The sequence below is a fragment of the Geotrypetes seraphini genome, chromosome 1, assembly GCF_902459505.1.
Source record: "Geotrypetes seraphini chromosome 1, aGeoSer1.1, whole genome shotgun sequence".
Lineage (NCBI taxonomy): Eukaryota > Metazoa > Chordata > Amphibia > Gymnophiona > Dermophiidae > Geotrypetes > Geotrypetes seraphini.
In genome coordinates this window covers 122,281,569-122,298,276 of record NC_047084.1, presented here as the reverse complement: position 1 = coordinate 122,298,276, position 16,708 = coordinate 122,281,569, and the positions used below count along the sequence as shown (strand labels likewise).

Below are 16,708 nucleotides of genomic sequence, written 5' to 3'. Positions count from 1 at the left end.
GCTTTTTTCTGTACACATATAGATAAATACACTTTCACTTTCTGAGTTTCTCCTTTTCCCTTTTTTCCAGTAGCATACTTTGCATTCCTTTGCTTTCCCGCCCTGACCAGATTCATCCGTATCGCTCTTCTGTGTCAGAGACAAAAGTGCTTTTAGAGAGTCAGAAGAAGCTTTTTGGTTTTCTCTCGTGCTTCCTTGCAATTTGTACTTATATAGATGGCAATATGTATTATTGGGTTGTAAACTTTTCTTTGCCTATGTATTCGCATATATTCTGCATAAGATATTTTATGATCTTTTTCTTCTTTGCATGTATGTGAGACTTTCAGTGCTTCTGAAAATAAAAAGGAAGCTGTTTTCATCTGATGAAATGTTGTGGATGGTTGTGGGGTGAAGATACCTTGGGGGCCTTGGTTTCTGGCCCCTGGGACCCTACAGGTTTAAAAATGGTTTGAATAATTTCCTTAAAAAAACAGCTTGCAAAAATACAGTTTCTTTGTAGAATAAGGAGCATAAAATCTGTTTTACACTGTGGGATCTTGTGGAAACAGGATACTGAGCTTAATGGATTATTTATTTATGTACTGTATTTATTGATTTTCATTTACATATTTGTAGATTGCTGTTTCTATTAATACAGGCCCCTTTTATCAAGCTGTGCCAGAGGTCTGTAGTGCGGTCTGGTGAGATAAGTGCTAAAAACCTCTAGCGTAGCTTAAAAAAAGGGGAAGGGAGTCATCTTTCTTGTATATTTGAAACAATTTTTAGTCTAAAGCTTATTAGTGCTGTCTTCCACTCTCCCCTGATGTTTCAGTGACAAATGTATGTGACAACATTATTGGAACGTATCATTTCTACAGGGTTTTTAGCATTTTTCAGGTTTATAAATTATACAAATATAATTATAAAAATTTATAAAAGCAATTTGCTGGTCCAAGGGAGCCCTTTTAAATTTGATTTTCTCTTTGTGATTTCAGGTTTATTATATTTGCTAATCCACTTAGACACAAATGTCCATTCCAGTGGTTGCAAAATAAACTGAAAATAGAGAAAAAAGCTCCTTAAAACAATAGAAAAGCAAAAGGTTACAAGTTTGAATCCCAAAGCTCCCAGAAAACCAGATCAAGTGTCCTGGACTAAGTAACTTCACAGTCGTTTAAACATTAACCTCTCGGGCAATTGGTTCCAGAGCGTGGGACCCACCACTGACCGCAATGTACCCTGAAATGTGACAGAAAGAGCCCAATGGGCTGCAGTGGGGATAAGGACGCTTTGAAGAATCTTACAGGAGTGACATATATTCTTTTGCAATATTTAATGTAGCTCTTTAGTATTATATTTTTAGTGATTGATTTAGAATCTATTTCTGACCTCTGCACACAGAGATGAGTCTCACGTCCTGCGGAGGTGGTGAAGGCAAAAACAAAATGTGTGAGATAGACCCAAAGGATCCCTAAATATCGACACAAAAGTCAAAAGATCATCAGATCAACAGCAGTCATTTCACTGATGATACGCAGGAGTGATGCTTAAATGCAGCCCCAGCAGTCGAGAAGTGAAGCTAATGCCGGATGGACGTCTATGGCAAGACAGATTGAGACGGGCTGGAGTTGGCACTAGAGCAGTGTGGCCAATGTCCTGTATATGGCAAGATGGATCGGGAGCAAGGGTGCATATTTCATACCACATTCATATCATCCGAGTACACGTCTTCCTTATCGGGTGGTGGGGGGGGGGGGGGAAATTAATGGACCACAAAGGTCATTTACTACATGACTAGGTTACCCCTGGTGTAACTCATGTCCTGAATCACCACATGCTAGAGAATGACAGGTGGACAAAGTTTGTCGCCATTCCGTCTCCCCGGACTCTGTCCTCATTGTTCAAGCCTTGATTAAATGTTTTTGTTAAAGTATATAAAGGGACAACTGTTTTCTCTAAATCACAAATAGAGCCTTCCATTTCTGTCTGGTTTTGGTACAACCTTCCCAAGGCTTTTCCAAAGGTGATTGGAAGGTGGAGAAGAGAGCCTAAACAGGAAAATAAGTGTCTATTAAATGTTGAAAATCGTCATTTAACAGTAGCTCACTGAAATCCAAAAGCAGTTTCTGCAGGTTTTTTTCATCATTGAATTCGGTTGCCAATTTTCTAAGATGTGTTACGTTTTTACATATCGATACTAGAGAATGACCCCGTCCCCAGGCTCTGTCCTCTCCCCACCCTGTGGCTACCCGCGGGTACCCGTCCTCATGTCATTCTCTTCCGCATGCTACTCTGTGGGATAAAAAACATTCACCTCCATCCTAATTTTATATCAGAAAATACTGCACAATCTAGGAAAAGTCTGAGAAGAAATCAGCAAGTGGTAACGTGAGCTCAATAAAGCAGAGTCCAAGGGTAAAACAGTGAGTTCTGTTTATTATTGCAGATAAAGGTAAAACAGTGGATAAGCACAGCTTGGCATGACCGTGTTTCCAATGAGAGGAACGCAGGACACGACAGTGGGACAGTGGGAAGGAGCCAGTCAGGGCAGGGTCATTATTTTATTCATACACCTGGGAATCGTGTACATGGACAAGGATGCCATAGGTGAGGAATAGAAGTCACCCAGCTGCACATGCCATGGATGGCACTTTCTCCAAAGAGCTTAAACCTTGATCATCAGCTTGGATCGGAACTTCACTTAATGCGAACAAAAAAGTCCATTCCAATCCTGCAGAGGAAAAGCAGAAAGTTGAGTTTCTGAAACCTTTGAATTGGAAGAGATGACACTGTTCCCCCCCCCCCCCCATTCTGCATTTGTTTTCCACATTGTAGTTCTCTAATGAGTGTTCAATGCTGCTCTCACTTCCTGATGGTTCTTGCAATCTCTGCTTTCATTGGTCAGCTCCTCCATGTGACCCTCTCCCTCCAATCACTCAAGTACTGGCAAGTGCTGGCTTCAATGCCCTTAGTGACATGAACCGTGCACTTGTCCCGGGCACTTACCCCATTGACCCCTTTCCTTCTCGGCCGTTAGCCTTGGGGACTTCTGCCTTACCGGGAGGAGGGGGCAAGAAGTCTTCATTTTGGCTCAGAGTATGCAGCCCTGCTCTGCCAACCCCTTTTTGTCTGACTCCTTTCTCAACTTCTTCAGTTTGTTCCCCACTATGGCTTTGCCTCTGGGCTAAAAAAAACCAAAAAAAACAACCCCTCCTCCTTGAGATATTCCAAGACCATCTCTCTGCTTTAGTGTCAGCTGGACAAGGAACTGCTCAGTTTACAGTCCAAAGATCCTGCCCTAGGACAGAAAGACTCCCACTTTCAAGTTCCTCATGCAGCAAATAAATTGTTGCAAAATAAGTAAAGACAAACGGTTGAAATGAAAGAAAAGCAGAGGGACCAGTACAGGAAGGCACCGTGTGAGTGGGCAAATGATTCAGCACAGTTAGCTCACTTGAAAGACACCTGATAGGCGGCCTATTAAAATACACAGGAAGTAGGTTATTAGCTATTCTGCCTTGATGCAAAGAAGTTTTAAGGGGAGAAAAAGATGAACAACCCAATAAAATTATCAGGATGGAAAAGCTAATACTGTAATCTCCCCCTCCCAAAACCCCATTTCCCCTCCAATATGTCTCACAGATCCTCCAATCATATAACCTTTGACCTGATCCAAAACACTGACCCCTCCCCCGATGCCCCCATAAACCCTGGTACTATAGTGAGCTCCCAACCTGATCCCCTGTCTCTGACTTTAAAATGAAATCCCTGGTATTTAATGCCATCCTCCCCCCCAACATGATGCCCTCCCTCTTCCTGAGTATATAAAAAATTCCTTAATTTCTAATGACACCTTCCCTCTCTCACCCAACTTGACTCTCTATTCCATTACTTAAAAATTTTTCCTTGGTGGCTACTGGAACCCCATCTTCACCCAAACCAACCCCCTTTGCCCCACTTTATAGCAAAATTCTCTAATGTCTTTGTAGTCTCTGCCATAAATAAGAGACTGATTTCCTTATCTGGCAGGCAGCCCCCATTGGCCGCATCCCAAGATGCTCCAAGCAGGGTGAGATGCCACCATTTTCCAAGATAATCTAAAGGGAAAAAACGGATCACTTTTTTTCTATAGAACCATTTTCCAAGATGGCAGCACTAGAAGTAGGAATGAGTAGACATCACTCCTGGTATGTCCCGGAGGAGTCGGGTCAAGAGGGGGTGGGTGGGGTTCTGCTAGATATCAGGGAATTTGGGATTTTTTTAAGACAGGGATGGGGATGTCAGGTTTGAGGGAAGGAGATAGGCTCACACATTTTGCAACATTTTGCAATGAGCAGTGGGTTACTGCTGTGATTTTAATGCGGCAGTAATTTGCATGCTCATTAAATACTTCATCCCATGGTTAATTTTTTGTGGAGAGTTCACATTAGAATCTGGGAGGTCAGTGACTTTAATGTTTGGCTTTCTGCAGAGACCTCCCAGAGTCTTCCCTATGGATGCAGGGCTACATAAGGGAGCAGCAGAGTGTCAGTAGGGGAGGGGCAGGTTTCCTAACAGGAAACAGTAGACTGAGGAGGAGATGCACAGAACTCCAGCGCTGTTCGGAAAACCCTGGGTGGAGCACCAATTATTTTTTTTTTTGTGACCAGTGCCCGACACTAATATTATACAAATTATATGCACAGTGTTAAGTGTTCAGAACTGGTTGGTAAAGAGCTTGGAACGTTCCTGGCGCATGCCCACAACAGCTCTTGTGTGCCTGCCCAGTGAATAGAGAGCAGAGGTAGGGAAGAAGAAAGAACAGCTGGAGCATATTCGGGCAGCAGACGTAGTGAAGGGAGGTGTGCCAAGCGGCCCTGGGCTAGGAGGCTTTTGCACCCTGCCCTAACAACTAAAACCTAATGACAGTTCCAGAGCGGTTGGTAGGATTTGGTCATTAGGGCAGTGCACTAGGGTTCTGACCATTGCATGGAATCGCTAAAGAGCTCCTTTTAATACTAATGAGCTCGTTAGTGTAGAACAGTATTTTTCAACTTGGTCCTGGAGAGCCCCCTTGCCACTCAGGTTTTCAGGATATCCACACTGCCTCCATTATATGCAAATGTCTTTCATGCATATTCATTGTGGAGATCTTGAAAACATGACTGGCAAGGGGGGACTCCAGGACCGAGTTGAGAAACACTGGCATAGAACTTTCAGTCACTGCTTCCGTGCGTAGTAAAGCAGTGGTCAAAAGCCTCTGTGCAAAAAGTTGGAAGCCCAGATTGCTTTCAGCATTGAGTCCCGAGGGAGCTACACATCACAGCTAAGAAAAAAAGGATGGGACTGACTCCTGGAGGTGGACAAGCCAGGACAGATCTCAGCTAGGACATACCCTTGGGTAAAGCAGGGAACACAAGCACATATGGGAAATCGTGCAAGTGAAATTATCTTTATCTGTCAGCATTTACTGTGATTATGGGTTTTATAAGTGAAATAAACAAAAAAAAAACAGAGAAACACCTCTACGAAATATCACACTCAATCCACAACAGTAGACATGAAATAGATGCTTCAACTACTTCCTGTTAGCTTGATTTATTTGGACATAAGAGACTGATATTGCAGTGTCTGGGCTTTTTGTGTACCATTTAGATGAAGCGTCATTCGCCATACAACAGAATATATCAACAGTTTGACCCCTGAGGAAGGCACGAACGTGCTGAAACACAGGCTGTGTTGTCTGATGTTTGATTTAGTGCAATAAAGTCCTGGTTGAAGTATCTCTTTCATCTCTGTTTCTAAAAGTAAAGTGAGTCTCCCAAAGTCAGATACAGAGTCAGTGAAAGAGCCACCAGTTTGGTTTGTTTTGAGTGGATGGAAATGAGGGTTATTGGACCGAATTCTTTAACAAGATCATCTGACCTCTTAGAAATCACAAGTTATGAGGTTTAGAAACAAGTTATGAGGTTTAGTCTCTTTCAATGACTTCCCAGTAGCAGGGACCCCAAAATTAATTGAGGAGCGTTTCCTGTACCAGACGTGACATTTCTATAGAAGATAAAAGGGCTCAAAATGTTTCCAGCTGATACTCTACCTCTGAGATTTCCAGTTATCTGCGAATGACGTCTGCTCTCTCAACAGCCAGGTTGTAATCAAGAAGTCTTTACCCAAGGAATCTTTATAACACTGTCCGGCCCAGCTTGTGATGGATGCTGGAAGAGAGACACAGGGTGAGTGGTCCACAATGATCAGATGGTGTCATAGGACAGTGAGTGTGCCAGAGACTATCAAGTTTCAAGTTTATTAAAATATTTGATTTGATCGCAAAATCAAAATCCAATGCAATTTACATTTAGTTAAGAATTAGGTTTAAAAAGCAAACATAATAGGACAACTGGAACTATTTTAACAAAACAAAACATATGAAAAAGGGAAGAAAAAAAATTGTACCATGTGTAGCCCTGGTCCCACCTCGTGGCCAGTCTGTAGGCTCTGACCAGCTCTGTGGGTCGGGCAACGTACAACCAAGGCTCACAAAAGGAAATTTATAGAGTGGGGCACTTTTCATACTGTTCACTGAGCTGGGCGTAGGCCGGGGCCAAAGGATTACAATCCTAAACTCTCAGTCACCCCATTCAGTCTCTCACCCAACCATTGTGAAAGAATCAAGCAGTGTCCAAGATATAACTGGAACTCTTCACTTCACTTGATTACAGCTTCAACAAACTATTTACACTCTGGTTCAAAGGTGAAATAGACTGATTTCAAACGATTCAATGTGGGTTCACGCCAAACTACTTCTTATGTTCTTATAGATGGGTTCCAAAAGGATGAGGGGATTGAGGGTTACAGATAGATGTAGAGGTAGGTTACAGAAATGGTCAGGAACCACTTCACAGGTCACAGAACTGATGGGCCGCCACGGGAGCGGGCCGCTGGGCGTGATGGATCTCTGGTCTGACCCAGTGGTGGCAACTTCTTATGTTCTTATTGAATTTTTTTTTTTAATTAATTTAGTTTAATACAATATGTTTTTACACATATGAGCAAGTAAATCAGGTAACTTAAAAATTTCAAAGTAATATATTTTTTTAAAACCTCATACATATTGTGAAACAGTCCACATCGTGAGAGGTAAAGAGAAAATAAATCAACAATAGAAATAATAGAAAGAGAAATATACACGATTATACAATCCTGACTAATAAACCCTCCCATCCCTTGCTTCCTCCCAAAAGAAGATTCTCCAATTGATCAAGTTCAAAAAATATATAACTCTTGCCTTCAAAGGTGGCTTAACACTTACAGGGAAACTTTTTGAGATTAGCTGAGGTTTCAGAGCCCAAAAGGCCTTACGTCTCAGCTGAGTAGCACGAGCTACGTTGGGAAAGAGTTGAATTTTTTGACCACAAAAGTTAGCAACCTTATTACGACAATATGCTTTCATCACCAAAGTGTGGCGCAGTGGTTAAAGCTACAGCCTCAGCACCCTGAGGTTGTGGGTTCAAATCCACGCTGCTCCTTGTGACCCTGGGCAAGTCACTTCTATTGAAGTGATTATGCATCTAATGGAAATAGCTATGAAGAATAACTTTTTCAAATATGAGGAACGCATATTCAAGCAGATATCAGGGGTTGCTATGGGGGCCACAGTAGCTAATTTGTTCATGAAAGCATTTGAACGTAAATGGGTGTTGGACAATCCTTTTTCCATGCATATAAAGTTTTGGGTTCGTTTTATAGACGACATTTTTTTGCTATGGTCAGGTACAGAACAAGAGCTGGAAAGATTTTTTGAATGGTTGAATAACAGACACCCAAAAAGAAGACACGACAATGCGCTTCCAGAAAACTTAATAGGGTACTGGGGTTTAAGAAAAGATTGGACAATTTCCTGCTGGAAAGGGGGATAGAAGGGTATAAATAGAGGATCACTGCACAGGTCCTGGACCTGTTGGGCCGCCACGTGAGCGGACTGCCAGGCACGATGGACCTCAGGTCTGACCCAGTGGAGGCATTGCTTATGTTCTTAAGATCACTAAAAGTGAATCATGTTTTGAAACAATGGTACACCAAAAACCCACTGATAGGAACACCTTACTGTTTTATACTAGTTGCCACCCCAAATTTTTAAAAGATAGTCTTCTAGTATCTCTATTTTTACGCTACAGAAGATATTGTTCAACCTTGGAAGCTTATAAAGAACAAGCCAAGCAACTACGTCAGAAATTAGTCCACAGGGGTTACCCTGAGAGAGTTATCAAATCTGCCTACACTAGAGCTAGGTTTACAATCAGGGATTTATTGTTTGATAACAGATCCGCAGGACCAAATGAATGGAGTCCAACCTGTGTGCTCACTTTTGGCGGAGGAGTAGGAGCGATAGCACGAATCTTATGTGAGCAGTGGTCCATTATTCAACTACATCCCACATTTGCGGGTAAGGATTTAAGAATAGCCTATAGTCGACAACAAAACTTAAAGAAGATTCTATGACCTTCAGACACAACAAAAAGAAATATGAATGTGGAATGGAAGGATAGCCATAAGAAATGCAGTAAGTGCAAGATATGTGAACTGACCGTAGAATTGGATAGCAGTTTTGTGCACCCACAAACAAAGAAGGAATATAGACTCAAGCATAAAACTACTTGTGATACCCCTTTTGTGGTATATGGGATCGCATGCCTGCAGGGCCGCCATCAGAAATTTCTGGGCCCCTTACTGAGCAATAATATTGGGCCCCCCATGCACCCCTCCCCCCCCCCCTGACACCCCACCCCCCCTTCTTCCATGGGCCGAATACACACATACTTTTCTGCTAATGCTCCACCTAAGCCAGTCCCGTAAAATCTTCTCACGTCCATTGGGTGATTTGGCATAGAGGAGATATTCATAAAAAGAACGTCCGTCAAGATCTTTACTCATAGACTGTGCCATTTGCTTTAAATCATCTTCCATCATTAATCCAAATTGCACAATTCTTTCTCTGTCTTTGTCCTGAATGGCATTTTCCAGTCAACAAATTTATGAGCAGGCGCGGAGAACGCATTTTTAAACAAATGTAGTTTATCCTTGTACTCCTTATGTAATTTTAATCATCTATGGATATGTTTGTATGTTTATTGTTCAAATGGTTTTATTTATTTCCCCAAAGTTATTTTTGTTATACGCATTGAAAATATTTGATATTGCGTTTAAATCAAAATCTCAATAAACTTGAAACGAGTGCCCGTGAGATTGTGGGAGGGTTAAATACTCAAAACTTAGAAGAATAACAATTTACTTAAAGTTTTTGCTACGCCAGCTTTCTGGTATCTTTACATACAGTGGCGTACGTAGCATATGTAACACCCGGGGCCCATCATTTTTTGCCCCCCCCCCATCTGTAAGAAAAACATGATTTTTAGTAACAAACCACACGTCACACATGAGTACCTAGGAAAAGGCAGCATCTTACATATTACAGTGAGCAGTACAACATCAATACACCCCATTGTAAAACTAAACAAGCCAGACCAGCACAGATCAATCCTACACCGTCAATCCTAACAGAAAACCATGTCTTTCGAACACACAGAACACAGAAAACACCTTCGCCTAGTATGGAATATGTCATCACGAACTAACCCCTCCCCCTTTTACAAAACTGTAGTGTGGATTTTAGCCACGGTGGTGACAGCTCTGTCGCTCATAGAATTCTGAGCATCAGAGCTGCTACCACCACGGCTGGCGCTAAAAAACGCTTCACACTTTTGTAAAAGGGGGGATAAAATAGAAATACACAGCTTCAACGCTCTAGCTCAGGGGTGCCCAAACTTTTTGGGCTTGCGAGCTACTTTAAAATGACCAAGTCAAAATGATCTACCAACAATAAAATTAAAAAACACAAAGCACACTATACGCTGAGAAAATGTTAATTATCATTCCTATTCTGGGTTTTTTTCAAAGAGGTCAAGGCAGATGACTTTATGCATTGTCACCTCAGTAACAACCATACAAAAATAGACAAATATACCCTCCATCCTTTTTATTAAACCACAATAGCAGTTTTTAGCGCAGGGAGCTGCGCTGAATGCCCAGCGCTGCTCTTGACACTCATAGGCTCCCTGCACTAAAAACCACTATTGTGGTTTAGTAAAAGGGGACCATATTGTAAAATATAGACAGCAGATATAAATTCAGAACTGTGCATAGTAAGTGAAGGGAAGTTTTCATCTCTGGGAATTTACCCAGTTAACTATTAAGTTATTTGGGCAAATTCCTTTGAAAACTGTGGTAATACTGCCTCCACTTTGCTAAATTTAAAATAAAATCATTTTTCCTACCTTGTCTGGTGATTTCATGAGTCTCTGGTTGCACTTTCTTCTTCTGACTGTGCATCCAATCTTTCTTCCCTTCTATCAGCCTGTATGCTTTCTCTCCTCCACACCTCATTCCCTCCCCCAACTTTTTCTTCTTCTCTCCCTGACCTTTCTTTCTTTTTTTCTGTTTCTCTTCTTTCCTTCTGTTTCCCTGCCTGCCCCCTTTCTTTCTTTCTCCCTGCCGTTCCCCAAGCCACTGCCACTGTTGCTGCCATCAGGGAACAGGACCCACCAATGGATAACAGGCGCCGACGCCGACGCATGCTCTCCCTGCTTCGGGCCGATCAGTCTTCCTCTCCCCGACGTCAATTCTGCCGTCGGAGAGGAAGTTCCGCCCAGTCAGGCAGCGATTGGCTGGCCCGAACTTCATCTCCGACTGCAGAATTGACGTCGGGGAGAGGAAGACTGATCGGCCCGATAGATTAGATCGCCAAGACAAAGTGAGTCCTGGGTGATCGACTCACTTGGCCTTGGCGAGCTACTGGCGCCCCTGCCTTAGAACACTGCCTAGGACCCTGGGGGAGGCCGGGCCCCCTGTCAGCTCCGGGCCCCTGAATACAGGACTGGTAGTACTGCCCTGATGGCGGCCCTGCATGCCTGTGTTTAGAGCTTTACATCGGGCAAACTTCAAGACCTTTTTGAGTACGGATGAGTGAACACAGGAGTAGTTTGACTTGTAATAGGATTGAAGAACCACTAGTTGAACACTTTACTGCAGTAAGTCATGGCACCAGAGAATTTCAATGCTTTATTCTGGACCATGTGCCACCAATGCCAAGAGGAGGTGATAGAAATTGGTTTTGCAAAAGAAAGAGGAGGAATGGATATTTCATCTACATTCTGAAGAACCACACAGATTGAATCAAAAAATTGAGTGGCACTTGTTTTTTTAATTCTTGGAACATCAACATCTTTATTGATTATGAACAGCACACAGAGGATGCATGGCTTGAGAGAGAGGCTGGCTGGTCAGACGTTATCAAGCAAGGGCAGCTCACTCTGTAGCCTTCTCTGCCGTGGTGAGCTTGTGAATCATAGAGCCGCAGAAAGTTTTAATGTTATTTAGAGAAATGTTAAGTGTGCTATGTACAGCTTCTCCTGCTATTGCTCTTTCTCTTTTAGACATTATACGGTCCACAGCCCTGACGCAGCCTGAGGGCGAAACGGACAGCTAGCGTAACGTTAGCGAAGGGACTAGCGCAGAGACAGCAGGAAATATTGAATAAAAACGATTTTCACTGCCTATTTTCAACAACACCCTGCCTGGGATCTAAAAGTTAAGTCCTTGTTTAAAAACCATAAGTTTAAGAACTAAAAGTGTTTTTGATTAACAACAGGGCAGGAGGGGAGCATGAGCCAGTGGGGTTAATTCCCTTTCTAGCGTCCTTTTGAAACATATACAACACACGAGGATCTGAGGCTCAGCCCCTTAGATAGTAACCAAAAAGGAATTAAGTTCAGGAGCTATTCATAGTGGATTTACACCTCTGGATAACTTGGACTAAGAAAATTGAAATGACATTTGAGAAGGGTATTTTTTGAAATTAATATATGTTCTTTCTCATCCTGTATACAATTTTGGTGATACAAGTCACTTAATCCCCCCCCCCCCCCCCCCATTGCCCCAGGAACGTTAGATAGTTTGTAAGCCCGCCGGGACAGAGAGGGCAAAACTGCTCGAGTACTTGAATAAATGCATGTAAAACCATTCTGATCCCCCTGGGAGAACGGTATAGAAAATTGAATAAATAAAAATCAGAAAAGAAAGTCACCATTAATGTAGCCCTTGTAGAAATAATATCCTGGGAATCTTCCAAAAATACTGAGATCAGGACATCCTTCAACACCCCCTATTCTAGTCTTTAAGGAAATATAATATACTCTAGAAATCACTATTTCTCCAGCGTTAGGAAGTTTAAGGATATCAGAAAAATACTGTCTCAATAACACTTCTGAGGATAATAAATGAATCATAGGAAAGTTCAAGAAACGTAAATTTGATTTTCCATCATTTCAGATTTCCTATCTTTTATAGCAAATTGACTGGTGGCTTTCAGGTTCCTAATCTGTGTTTCTAAACCACAAGTATGTTGCTCTAATTTCTTTGATTTAAGGTCTAACTCAGTAAACTTCACAGCTGCTACCTTGGTATAGGAACATAATTGGGATACATTGTCCTTTAGCATGGCTTCAGTTCTAGAAACAATAGACCAAATTTCTTTTAAAGATATATCATAATCTATAGCTTTAGCTGAAACCCCAGAGTGCAACTCCAATAAGACAACAGGCTATAGGTAAACTCTCGGAGGCAGCTAATTCAAGGTCAGGTTCCCTAAGTTCCTCCAACAAAGAACGCTTAGCTTCTCCATTCCTCATGACCATTTTGGTAATGGGAGAAGAAAGTAATGAATGGGGAGTGTTGGTCTTCCTCCCAAAGTATAGGAGGGGCCCGATTCTGGAGATGTTCTGATAATTCCTCCTTAGATCTCCTCAGGTCCCTCATGTCTCCAAGGGGCTCTAAGGGGAATTCCTCTTTGGGTTCACTCCAACTGTGCGCCGTTACCAGTGCTTGCTTTTAAGGTTGTGGCTTCAAATCCCTCGCTGCCCCTTGTGACCCTGGACAAGTCACTTAACCCCCCTCTTTGCACCAGGTACACTAGATAGAGTTTGAGCCCACTGGGACAGATAGGGATAATATGATAAAGTACCTGAATGTAAACCACTTAGAGGGATATAATAAAAAAACAAACAAACATCTAAGTCCCCTTTTGGCCTAAGTCATTAGATGCTGAAAGTAGGCAGCAGGGAAATATCCATTCTAAAAAAAAAAAAAACACGTCCAAAATGAGGGGTTTTTTTTAGGATGGCCTACCTCCTCGTTCAGCAATCTACTCGCCCAGACTGCCACTACGTCTGTCCCTAAAACATATTACCAACCAAAAAATTGCCCAAGTCCCAAACACCCAAAACCAGACCTTTTAGGTGAAGGAGGGGCCAGTCCTTCACCTAAAAGTAGGATTCTGTAACCGGCGTTTGACAAAAACAATGCCAGTTACAGAATCCAGTAACTGTCCCCCCCCGTCCCCCCCCAACGATCGCAGCATGAGATGCCTAATTTCTCCTGCCGCAATCACAATCACCACCTCCCCCCCCCCCCAAACTCCACCGATGCCCGGCAGGAGGGATCCCAAGCCCTCCTGCCAGAAGCTGGCACCTCTAGGCAAAACTGCGATCATCGGCAGGAGGGATCCCAAGCCCTCCTGCTGGAAGGCAACCCCCTGAACCAGGATCCCAAGCCCTTCTGCCGGAAGCCGGCACCCCCCCTGCCAAGACCCCGAATCGGTAGGAGGGATCTCAAGTCAGACTTACTGGCCTGTAATTCCCTATTTTCTTCCTTATTTCCACTTTTGTGGAGTGGGACCACATCCGTCCTTCTCCAGTCCTCTGGTACCACTCCTGACTCTAGAGACTCATTGGAAAGGTCAGTCAGTGGAGCTACCAGAACTTCCCTAAGTTCCTTCAGCACCTTTGGATGTACAGAATCCAGCCCCATTGCTTTGTCTACCTTTATTTTAGCTAGCTCCTCACGAACACAACCCTCTGAAAATTGATCAGGGTCTATTACTCCTCCAGCCCTATTCACATTTGTCTTCTGCGGTCCTGCTCCCGGCGCTTCAGCTGTGAACACAGAACCGAAATATTTGTTAAGCAATTCGGCCTTTTCTTTATCAGCTTTTACATATTCCTCCCCTTCACCTTTGAGTCTCACAATGCCGCTTTTGCACTTCTTCTTATCACTAATATATCTAAAAAATATCTTGTGTCACCTATTTTTTCTTCCATTTCCATCTTTGCTTTCCTGACTACAAGACCAGCCTCTCTTAACTTTTCCAGATGTTATTGCCTGTCTTCCTCTTTCTGTGATCTTTTGTAGTTTATGAGAACCAAAGTGGCCTTCTTTTCCTCTTACTTTTACTTACTTGCCTCACAAAAAGGTTTGTCACCCTTACAATCGCTCCTTTCAGTTTTGCCCACCGCATTTCTATGCCTTCCACCCATCCAGACAATAATTTCTTGACGTAATCCCCCATCCAAACAAAGTTAGTTTTTTTAAAGTCTAGAACCTTTGCTTTTGCATGAGCCTTCTCTATACCCATCTTAATATAAACCGTACCATGCAGTGATCACTGGATACCAGATGATCACCCACTGTAACATCAGAAACACTTTTCCCGTTTGTAAGCACTAAGTCCAGTATGACCCCATCCTGTGTGGGTTCCATTAGCAACTGCTGGAACAGTTCTACTTGTAGAGAATCCAGGATCTCCCTACTTCTAGAAGACCCCAATCAACATCCGGCATGTTAAAATCACCTATTAGCAAGACTTGCCCTTTTTTAGATATATTCTGAATTTCTACTATTAAATCTCTATCTACTTCTTCCGTCTGTGAAGGAGGCTTGTATATCACACCAATGTAAATATATTCACCATTCCCTCTTTCCAAATTGATCCACAGTACCTCTTCTGTGCCCTGCAGATCCTGCAGTTGTGTGGCTTTAATATGATCTTTAACATATAGCGCTACTCCCCCCTCCTTTTTTTCTTACCCTGTCTTTCCTGAAGAGATTATAGCCCGGTATAACTACATCCCAGCCATGGTTCTCTGTGAACCATGTCTCTGATTGCCACTATATCCAACTCTTCTTCTATCACAGCTTCTAGATCCAGAATCTTGTTTCCCATATTTCGAGCATTAGTATATACTGCTTTCCAGACATAACCCCTTTTCCCATCCGTGTAGAGGTAATAAGTGATTTACTTACCTGAGAGCTTATACTCACCTGGGAGCTTTGATCACTCTGCCCCCTTCACTTCTAGTTTAAAGCCCTCTTCAGTAGATTTGCCAGCCTTCCAGCAAAGGGAAGGGGTACTGCTGGACAGGAGGGAGATAAAAGGAAGGGAGAAGGGGTACTGCTGGATAGGGGGAGCAGGAAAGGGGTACTGCTGGACAGGGGGGAGGTAAAAGGAAGGGAGAAAGGCTACTGCTGGACAGGGGGAGCAGGGAAGGGATGCTGGACATGGGAGGTAAAAGGAAGGAAGAAGAGGTACTGCTGGACAGGGGTGAAAGGGTCCTGCTGGACAGGGGTAGCAGGGAAGGGAGAAGGGGTATTACTGGACAGGGGGAGCAGGGAAGGGGTCCTGCTGGACAGGGGGAGCAGGGAAGGAAGAAGGGGTTCTGCTGGACAGTGGGGAGGTAAAAGGAAGGGAGAAGAGGTGCTGCTGGACATGGCAGAAAGGAAAGAAAAGGAAAGGTGCTACACACTGGAGGTGAGGGTGAGATGGTGAATGGGGATAGAGCATGTTGGGTTGGGGTGGGAAAGAGGGATGCTACTGGGAGAAGAGGCAATGACAGAAAGAGAAAGTGTACAGGAGGCAGAAAGTGTTGGACGTGGAGAGGGTGAGATGGATGGGGAGGGAAGGAGAAATGTTACACTGGGGAAGGGGGAGAGGGCAGTGAGTGAAAAGTTGGACTCATGGAGGGAGAGGGAGAGTGAGAGATGTTGTTTGGTTGAGGACCAGAGGAGAAGCATGCAGGAGGCCCTGGAAACCTAGTTAAAAGGACAGAAAAATAAAATCACCAGACTACAAAGGTAGGGAAAATGATTTATTTTCAATATAGTTGTTGAAATGTGTCAGTTTTAAGAAAGGAAAGATGTTAAACTTTAACTGTGAGGGCCACAGAAAAAATAGTTAATGCCTTATTAAAGAAATGACAATTTTACATGAGGTAAAAACTCTTTAAAGATTTATAAACTATAACTTTGAAAAATTGTCATCAATAATAATAAAACCTAAGTGAAGGTTGATGGGGAAAGGGGAAATGGAGAGGGAGTTCTATGGAGGTGAAGGACAGAGAAAGGAGACAGATAGGTGGAAATAGGGAAGGGGAAATGGGAAATGGGAGACTGAATATGGGGGTAAGAACTGCATCAGACTAATCTATTCTAGCACACGTTAATGTAAAGAAATCAAAGGTCGTATTATTACCGGTGGTTGCAGCTTGGGCTTTGCTTACGGAGTTCCAAATTGTTTGGATTGGTGCAGAAAGGAGATAGAGGTTTGCAGGATTGTTTGGACAGAAAAAAAGGCATCTTCAGTGTACAGAAAGTTTGACTCTTGCTACATGTGTAGCTTTGGAGCATGATATGGGGGAAAGTGTTGATGAAGAGGAATGGATATTCTTCAGACCAACTCTTTCTGCTTCTGTGACTCAGTCTTTGTAGCTCATCCAGCACTTTGGACACCATATAACGTATCGAAGTTGTCATTTGGAGGTGAGAACTTTTAAACATATGTTATATACATGCATCAATGTAC

At 42.9% G+C, this 16,708-nt stretch overlaps 1 protein-coding gene across 2 annotated transcripts in view; it reads right to left on the bottom strand.

The window, feature by feature from the left end:
• Window positions 1-2,398: 2,398 nt before the first annotated feature.
• The window catches only part of LOC117357152 (cyclic AMP-responsive element-binding protein 3-like protein 4), a 183,784-nt gene continuing 169,474 nt past the window's right edge, over window positions 2,399-16,708 (bottom strand). For both annotated transcript variants that reach the window (XM_033937519.1, XM_033937510.1), the window contains 2 exons: window positions 6,059-6,176; window positions 2,399-2,713 (listed from right to left, as the gene is read on the bottom strand). In XM_033937519.1, the coding sequence (XP_033793410.1) occupies window positions 2,680-2,713; window positions 6,059-6,176 (152 nt within the window). In that variant the 3' untranslated portion in view covers window positions 2,399-2,679. The remainder of the gene's footprint in view (window positions 2,714-6,058; window positions 6,177-16,708) is intronic.